Source organism: Physcomitrium patens, chromosome 23, assembly GCF_059467195.1.
Source record: "Physcomitrium patens ecotype Gransden chromosome 23, ASM5946719v1, whole genome shotgun sequence".
Taxonomy (NCBI): Eukaryota; Viridiplantae; Streptophyta; class Bryopsida; order Funariales; family Funariaceae; genus Physcomitrium; species Physcomitrium patens.
The window spans coordinates 46,957-56,286 of NC_143432.1; the positions used below are offsets into that span (position 1 = coordinate 46,957).

Here is a 9,330-nt window from a genome sequence, read left to right on the forward strand (position 1 = left end):
CCCTAAGACCCTAGAACCCTAGAACCCTAGAACCCTAAATCCTACAACCCTAAGACCCTAAGACCCTAGAATCCTTAACCCTAAGACCCTAGAATCCTAGAACCCTAAGATCCCAAGACCTTAAGATCCTAAGACCCTAAGACCCTAAACCCTAAACCCTAAACTTTAGAATCCTAGAATCCTAAGACCCTAAGACCCTAAGATCCTAGAATCCTAAGATCCTAGAACCCTAAGACCCTAGAACCCTAATACCCACAAACTTTAAGACCCACAAATTTTAAGACCCTAGAACTCTACAACCCTAAGACCTTAAAACCCTAATATTCTAAAACCCTAGAATCCTAATATCATAAGACCCTAAGACCCTAGAACCCTAAGATCCTAGTACTCCAAGACCCTAGAACCCTAAGATCTTAGAACCTTAAGACCCTAAGACCTTCAAATCCTAAGACCCTAAGACCTACAACCCACAACTCATCTAGTCAGCATGGATAACAAATTTGGTGACACTATACACCCAGGATTTGTTTTGGTGTAGCCAAATTTGGTATGCATTCCAACTCTTTACATAGTTCTCACATGATAACAAATATAAAACTCAGATTCCGAATTAAGGTCCCTAAACCCTAAAACCTGAAAAATGAAACTCATATTTTTGAGAAACAAAAATGTTTATAGATGTCTTTGAGACAATAGAAGGCTTGGCAAAATTTCAAACTGAAAAAAGTTGTGATACATTGAGAGATATGTAGGATCAAAAACCTCTAAGACACTCTTGTAACCCTAAATCCTAAACCCTAATCCTAAACCCTCTAAATCCTAAACCCTAGAAATATATAAAAAATAGTATACATATAATATTTTGAAACAAAAAAGGACATATACGTACATATGCTATTTAATATATTAGTATTATATCTAGGTGCCTCTATGTATTTATTATATATTTAATTTAATTTCATTTTTTTGTTTCCTCATATATTAATCAAAGACAATTTCTTGCGATTTTGAAAACCTCATAACTCCTAAATCCTAAAAACTTACTCGAGACCCTAAGACCCTAAAACCCTAGAATCCTAAATCCTACAACCCTAAGACCTTAAGACCCTAGAATCCTTAACCGTGAGATCCTAAGACCCTAGGCCAGGTATCGAGGGGGCATAGTATTGATAAGCCGGAATATCTAAGTGACAGGGTATCTTAGGGGATAAGCTTGAAGGGGCAATGTATGGATGGGGGTAGTGTATGGAGTGCTAAAGTATCATTAGGATAGTATAAAGTATCATCAGCATAGTATATTGTAGGGATGGAGTACCAGAGGCCAGACTATCGAGGAGGTAGGACATTCTACAAGCAGGATATTGATGGTGCAGGATATTGTTGGAATAGAGTATTTACGATGCAGATTGTCGAGGGAGTAGGCTATTCAGGACGAAGGGATCGAGCGGGCTAAATATCGACGGGGTAGAGTAGTATAGTGGGTGGAGCATCAAGGGAGTAGGATATCGAAGAGGGAGGGACTGTATTTTGAATCCGGAGAGGGATAACGGGGGGTTCACTTTCATGACAACAAGATCAGAACTCACATGCACCCATTTCTTGAAGGATCCCAAGTTTGCTTAGGCTGACTTTACGATTCGCTAGATGCACGACTTCTCCGACCAGACTACAAAGGTTGCAAAGGGCTACCATGAAGCATGTCGTATCGACGTCTACCTTGTCGGTTGGACTCACGGTGGTGGTAGATGCGGACTTCGATCCAGGATGAGGCCAGACGGGAACATCAGTAGGATCCATCTTGGCGGCGTCGACCTTGAACTCCAAAGATGAAGCATAACTTATTGCACATTACAAATCATCGATAGTTCTATAACATGTGGTGCTTTCATGTGGTTGTAGTCAAGCTTATACCGTGAAGAGGTGCACCTGGTTGCGCACCCTGCAAATAGATGTAGCTGCTAATCTTATAGAGTTGTACGAGAGCACAAACATCGAGGTTATCTTAGTCGTCCTAATACAGAAGTTACTCCGAAAGGTTCCAAGTCATGCAAATGTAAACTAGCGTACTTTTTGTTGTAACTATGATCTTGTTTTTAGTGATTCATGAAGTCTAGTAAAACAGATGCAATTTTGTAAAATCTTTGGCGATATGTAAAAGTCACCTATCCATCCCACTCTGCCAAATGACAGATCATTCGAACATCTTTGGATGAGAGTGTAAAGGAAGCACGCGCCCTCCTACATGATTTGCTGATGATTCTCATGGTACAATACGACGACTACTGCAAGCTTGCCGAATTCAAACAGCCCAACATTCACAGCAGGTTGGATGTGGCGTTCTCAGGGTGCTCCCAACTATAAGCATTGCCCCGCCTGATTTTTGTGCTACTTCGGAACCGGTTGTTGAGAAGTCACGAAGAAGGAGTCCATCCTGATCACATATTATACCTCCAATACTTGTTCAGGTACGTGATGTTTTTGTGGATCCTATACTCTGCTAGGGCCGAAGTGGACATGAGAGTCACATCCGGTTTATGGTGGAAGGACGGTGTGTGTGCACGAAAAGCGTGAGATTCTAGTCCCACGTCAGTTTCGTGAAAATCCCACTTAGCCATTTGAGGTATGTGGCTATCAACTCTATGCATGAATCTCACATCTTTTAAAACTTAGATCCTTAATTAAGGTCTGTAGATCCTAATTAAACCCTAAACCCTAAACCTAGACCCTAGTTCCGATTTTTAAATCCAAAAATCTAAAAAAAACACATATTTTTGGAAAATAAAAATATTTATAGAAGGCTTTAAGACAATGTAAGCCTTGGAAAAAATTCAAAACGAAAAAAAAAAGTGATATATTGAGAGAAATTTAGGATCAAAAACCTCTAGGACACTCTTGTAACCTTAATCCCTAAAACCCCTAAACCCTAAACCCTAAGACCTTGAACAGGGCCTTCACAGTACCACCCAAGGAAACCGTCGATGGCCTAGAATTGTCTTGGCCTCCTTTCAAAATTACAAGTAGGATAGGCTCGATGCATGAAGCGCACAGGGAGAAGCAGCCTTTTGAGGAGGTTGACCATCATAACAAGGTGATTATTTGCAATTTTGAACAAACTGTACGTGAATGTAAACCCGGTGAGTCTCCTCTTACGATTGGGTCAGGCTCAACACAAAGATGAATCCAAAAGAAATGGTAAGATGAGGAGATTGAGCTTTAGAAGCGGCAAGTCCAAGAGCATGGAAAAGGACATTGGAAGAAGATTTTGAACAACAATGCAAATCCATTATGTAGACGCACTGAAGTTGATTTGAAAGACAAGTGGAGGAACTTGGAGAAGTACAATAGGGTGTGAGTTCTTTGAAGTTACCACACTACTTGTATAAGTGTAGATTTACTTAATTAACCAAAATTTCTAAAATTTGAGGACAAAGCAAAACTTTTATGGATAAAAAGTTCATCAGTGCCTGTCAGGTTTAAAGTCTAGGGATTTTGGGAGAAAAATAAATAAATAAATAACAATATACTAGACAAGTAAAAAAGAAAAAAGAGAAAAGATATATATATATATATGTACATACATGCTGGAGAAGTGTAATTTATTATAGCTTTATTTTTTTAATAAATTATGAAAGGGAAAAAGAAATGGACACCATGGCAAAGAATCGGGATAGGGACTTGCAGTGGAACTGAGACAGGGGCCAAGACGTAGGAACAAGGATTTGATAGTGGTGGAGGAAGGTGGCACCTATTGATCGCTCCACCGGCTATTCATTGTGGGACCTTTCTCTCCGTCTTTCTTTGTCTTTCTCCCTCTCTATGTATATGTGTGCATGCGTCTCTCTCTCTCTCTCTCTCTCTCTCCCTTCTTTTCATTCAACACTCTCTTTCTTACCTTTTCATCTTCTATTTGTATTCCACGGTTTTGTGCTTCTCTGTCCGATTGTATCCTCACACACTCGCACACACACATTATCTTCTATTTGGCATTGCTCCCCTTGCCTTCTTTTTCTTTGATCCTCTCTTTTCCTTCGATCCTTCCACCTCTGCTGGATCATTCCCTCCTCTTTTGCCTTGCCCCCCTGGGTCAAGGGTTTATCTTTGCGGTGGTCATGTCCTCCTCGCCTCGTTTGACCTGCGGATCGGTTGCTTTGTCCCTCGCCGCTCCTCGCTTCCGACCCCTTCCACCTCTCCCTTGCCCATTTTTCCACCATGGATGTCGTTTTTGCCAAATCAGAGTCCCTCCTTCCCTGATCGTTCTTGGTATCCAAAGTGAGGTTTTTATTTTATTTTATTTTATTTTTTTCCATTGTGAACCTTCGACTCCACTAGGTGATGTGAATGTGCAGGTGTCATAGCGCATTATATGATTGTGGATTGTTATTAAATGCCCAAGTATTCTTTAATCCGGTGAGGGTTTCTTTTACAATTATTTTGGTTATTTTAAAAATTAAAAATTAAAAAATTTGTATGCATATATTTATGGTAAATATTTAAATAAATTATTAGTTATAAAAGTATTTACTGAAACAGGAACCCAGGAGAGAGTGTATTGAATGCAAAGACGAATCTCAATGACCAGGGTTGAAGCAGGGAGGTCAATCCGGGTATCTGTGAAGGCGGGTATGATGGGAGAAGGGGAGGCTTGAAGCTAGGAGGTTAATTTGGATAAATTTGAAGGCGGGTATGATGGGAGAGTAGAGGCGAGGATGACAGGGTATGAAGTATAGGGAGATGCTTCTCCTTATCGGTTGTTGTCGTCATCGTCGTCGCTGCATGTGTGTGTGTATGAGAACTCGTGATGATCACCTTATCGACGACTGCATGCAGGGCTATTCTTTGTGAGATCTCTCTCTGTCTTTCTGTCTCTCCCTGTATCTCTCTGTGTGTGTATGTGCGTGCAATTCTTTGTCTCTCTCTCCCTCCCCGCTTCTCATTCGACGCCCTCTCTTGTACCTTCTCACCTTCTCTTCATATTCCGCCGTTTTGTGCTTCTTCGTCCTGCTGTATCCTCGCTTTCCTTCTTGTACTTGCATGCTCTTCATTTCCTTGTGCGGTGCGGCCACCCACCTTCACTCCTCTTTGCAACTCTGACGAATCATATCTAATCCTCTTGTTTCCCATTGACAAAGATCCACTTTTGCACCTTGCGGTACTGCTGTCTAAACCCTTCTTCCTACACCCTGGTTGGAAATGTGTGCATTAGTGTTTTGGGATTGTAGCTAATTGGACCGAGAAGCAGCGGGAAGTAATTGGCATTTGAGTCATAATTGGCGTTTGAGTTGTGGTGGTGGTGGAGGTAAGAGGCATGAGTGTGTGGCATGGAGAGGCAAACCCCGATGATCAGGGTAGGGGGTCAATCAGGGTATTTTGGAAGGTGGGTATGATGGGGGAGGGGAGATGGGGATGGCAGGGTATGAAGTGTGGGAGGGGGAGATACTCGTCCTTCCCAGTCATTGTCGTCATCGCCATCGCTGCGTGTGTGTGTGTGTGAGAGAGAACTTTTGATGATCGCCCCACTAACGATTGCATGCAGGGCTATTCTTTGTGAGATCTCTCTTCTTCCAACTGTATCCTCACGTACACACATTGTCTTCTGTTTGGCACTGCTTGCCCTCCTTACCCTCCTTTTCTTTGAACCTCCTACCTCTGTTGGATTATTCCTTCCTCCTTCGTCCTGCCCCTCTGAGTTGAGGATTTATCTCTACGGTGGTCTTGTTCTCGTTCTTCCTGTTGATCGCCCCCTGGTCGTCCCTCTCCGCTCCCTGCTTCCGACCCCTTCCACCTCTCTCTCTCTCGCCTATTTTTCCACCGTGGATGCCGATTTTGCCAGATCGGATTCTTCCCTCCCCTGATCGTTCTCCTTCTCCTGATTGACTCAATTTACTCTAGTCTCATCTTCTCTATATTGCTCGGCCTCTGGTCGTGCCACCTCCGTGTTCATTACTGCACCCTCTCTATTTGGGTCAAAGCTTTGTTCTAGCTGTTGGCCGAGTGCGTGTAATGTTGTGTTGAGTGTTTGGGAATGAGTAGAAGTAAGGAAATAGTGTGTAGATTATTGTTGAAGGAGGGGACTGGGATTGTGTAACTTTGTTCTATTATGATTTACATGATACGCAATTTATAGGAGAAAGCGAGTTCATCTACTACTTTTCATGAAAGCGTGAAAGCCCTTGTAATCTGAGGTTTACGAGGCGCGAGTAATGTGGAATTGAATGGTTAGGGGCAAGGAAAAGCGAGAAAGCATCTATGATCCGAGGTTCATAGTTTGCTAGTATTGTTGTGTACTTGTTGGGAAAATTCATATGAACCTGAGAATCTTCGTAATTTGAAGTTGGCTGAGTGCATGTAATGTTGTGTTGAGTGTTTGGGAATGAGTAGAAGTAAGGAAATAGTGTGCGGATTGATGTTGAACGAGGGGACTGGGGTTGTGTAACTTTGTTCTATTATGATTTACATGATACGCGATTTATAGGGGAAAGCGAGTTCATCTACTACTTTTCATGGAAGCGTGAAAGCCCTCGTAATCTGAGGTTTATGAGGCGCGACTGATATGGGAATGAATAGTTACGGGCAAGGAAAAGCAAGAAAGCATCTATGATCCGAGGTTCAGAGTTTGCCAGTACTGTTGTGTACTTATTGGGGAAATTCATGAAAACTTGAAAATCTTCACAATTTTAAATTAGCGGGGTGGGTGTAACACTGTGAAGAGCATTCAGGGATGGATAAAAATAAAAAAATAAAAAAAATGTCCGTGGTCCAGAATTCATGATTTGTGAAAATTTGTGGAATATAAAATGTTTTAATGCATAATTGGTTGCACCGTATAAAATATTGATTCGATGGGCTCCGCTATAACTATGTACTCACTTATTCATTTTTCATAGATCTGTTTTATTTTATTCGAATTTATTTAATTTTACATGCATTTATTTCATTTTCCACAGGTTCATTTCATTGTGGACGATGGGAAAAAGGCGAAAATATGAGAACAATTTTGGCAGGAAAATGGAAAAAAAACAAAAAAGTCCCAACGATGGTTATGGAAACAATACGAGCATGGTATGGTGTGAATTTTGTGAATGTGAGGTCCCGAACAAGAAACCTTGTTTGGATCAACATTTTCAACCTGGTTCAAAACATGAGAGGAAAGAAAAATTGGCTTTATTCAAGAGTTTATTTGAAAAAGAAGGATTGGATTACTTTCCAGGCGGTACTACATATTATTGCCAAAAATGTAAGATGCAGCTGCCTAATGTTGTAGGTGAGTTGTTATACCATATTAAAAAATTTGCTTATAATCATGGCGATGACAAGAAATTGAAAACAATAGAATTTTCATTAAACGAAGGTGAAATATTTATCCAACGGAGTATGCGATTGGTTGATTGTGAAACTACAAATAAAGGTTTAACAGAACAATTGCTTCAACTCCCGCGTGTTGAAAGTCCAACAATATTAACTAGAAGTGGTTTTTTTAAAGATAAATTAATTGACTTGAGGAATGGAATTTTCACTCCTAAAGAACTTCGAGTAATCACAAAAATAGTATCATATCTTGAGAAGGGTGGGAGAAACTTATGCCGATCGCCAGCAAAAGAAAGTTCAAGTATTTCTATGTTTGGGATGCGTTCTGCTTATGGAGACACTGGTTGGTGAGTTTTGTATACGTATATATATATATAAATTTGATATAATAATTAAAATTTTTAAATTCTTAAATGTAGTAATATTATGTTTCAATGTTATTTGATTTGATTTTATGGTTGGGTGTTATATAGGTATATTCAAAACAGGCCAGAATATTATCATTTATCTGAAGAACTTGCGAAATATACTTGTCATATTTTAAGGAGGTCGTATGAAAGTTTATTTCAACACTTGGATAATATTGTGATTGCTGAAGGCTTTTCAAATAGTGGTGCTTGTATTGGTAATGGACCATTTACATCATTTGCTATCACGAGGGACTTCAATTGTAGGCCTCATCGTGATGAAGATGATTATGATTTTGGATTCATAATATGGCTACGCGAAGGTAATATAATACAACTTAGTTTTTTATTGGAATTTCCAGTATTTGTATGTAAATGTAATGCAATGTTTTTTGGTTTTTTTTTAAACAAAATAATTGGAGTGTTGATGTTTTAGATAACATGTTTTTTAACTTTAAACTTTTATACTAACAATGGATTATTTATTGAATTAGATCCATCGGAACAAAATGAACCGGCCATATTTGCTTTCCCAGAAGCATCGATTATGTTTGTACCCAAACATGGGGATGTTTGTGTTTTCAGGCCAAGTGAACTTTTACATTGTACACGGCGCCTTCAAGGAAAGGGCTTACTGGGTCTTGCATTTTTTCAAAAATGCTCACTTTACAGACAACTCGGGCGATTAATTCACCCCGACGGGCCCGGTATAATAGACTACAAAGATAAGAATGGGAATGTTCGTGTTGTTGAAACCCGAGAAGGATTCCTTGAAAAGAAACGTTTTTACGAACGACACTTGTTGGAAAATCAGTTCTCCATCAAAGAATTCATGGTAAATTTACAATGTTATATTACTTTGTTACTTGTTTATAGCTTTTGGTTTTGGTGTTTGATATTTATTTATTTTTATTGTTTTTATAACTTTTAATGCTTGTTCAACTAAGTAATAAGTACAACTAGCTTTGCATTGTGGATAACAAGCAAATGTTTGTTTGATAAGGGCAAAAAAGAAGACAAACAAGTATCTCCTGCCACTGATCGGGAGTAGTCTTGTAGCAGTGGAGATGGATATATTGATGGATATATCAACATTTGTGGTGGATTTTGATGATATTATTTTTGGAATTACTTTTAATATTGTGCTTAAGTAACTGTAAGTATTCACAGGTTGGAATGTGGTTTTATTCCACTGTTTATATTTTTTACATTATAATATAGCCTCATGTATTATTGTTATTATTTTTTACATTATAATACTTGGTTTGAAGGAATAATGGTACGTTATTTGACATGTTCAAAGTACATTTATTTCATTGAATGTAGTCATACACATTAATTTCCTTCCCTAACGTGTAATTTATATTGATGGTGAACTATGCCTGAGCAAAGCGAAGCCAGAGGAAACTTTGGTGGAGGCTCGTAGCAATACTGACGTGCAAATCATTCGTCAGACTTCGGTGTAGGGGCGACCAATTAATCGAACCATCTAGTAGTAGCTGGTTCCCTCCGAAGTTTCTCTCGGGATAGCTGGAGCTCGTGTGAGAATTTTATCAAGTAAAGCGAATGATTGGAGGCATCGGGGGTGTAATGCCCTCGACCTATTCTCAAACTTTAC

General features: G+C 39.5%; 1 protein-coding gene across 8 annotated transcripts; it reads left to right on the top strand.

Annotated features, from left to right (window-relative positions):
* Positions 1-1,298: 1,298 nt before the first annotated feature.
* Positions 1,299-9,330, top strand: LOC112275673 (uncharacterized). Of its 8 annotated transcripts, XM_073530442.2 has the most exons (10): positions 1,359-2,053; positions 2,191-2,620; positions 2,947-3,346; positions 3,633-3,773; positions 4,347-4,407; positions 4,531-6,604; positions 6,945-7,652; positions 7,779-8,035; positions 8,207-8,547; positions 8,716-9,330. In XM_073530442.2, the coding sequence occupies exons 7-10, from the start codon at positions 6,964-6,966 to the stop codon at positions 8,761-8,763; spliced, it is 1,335 nt and encodes a 444-aa protein (XP_073386543.1). In that variant the 5' UTR covers positions 1,359-2,053; positions 2,191-2,620; positions 2,947-3,346; positions 3,633-3,773; positions 4,347-4,407; positions 4,531-6,604; positions 6,945-6,963; the 3' UTR covers positions 8,764-9,330. The 8 variants fall into 8 exon arrangements, 7 of the variants coding, with proteins under 7 accessions (XP_090102781.1, XP_090102782.1, XP_090102783.1 ...); XM_090246655.1 differs by having other exon boundaries at positions 1,344-2,053; positions 3,633-6,604; positions 6,945-7,261; positions 7,481-7,652; XM_090246656.1 differs by having other exon boundaries at positions 1,347-2,053; positions 3,633-6,604; positions 6,945-7,261; positions 7,523-7,652.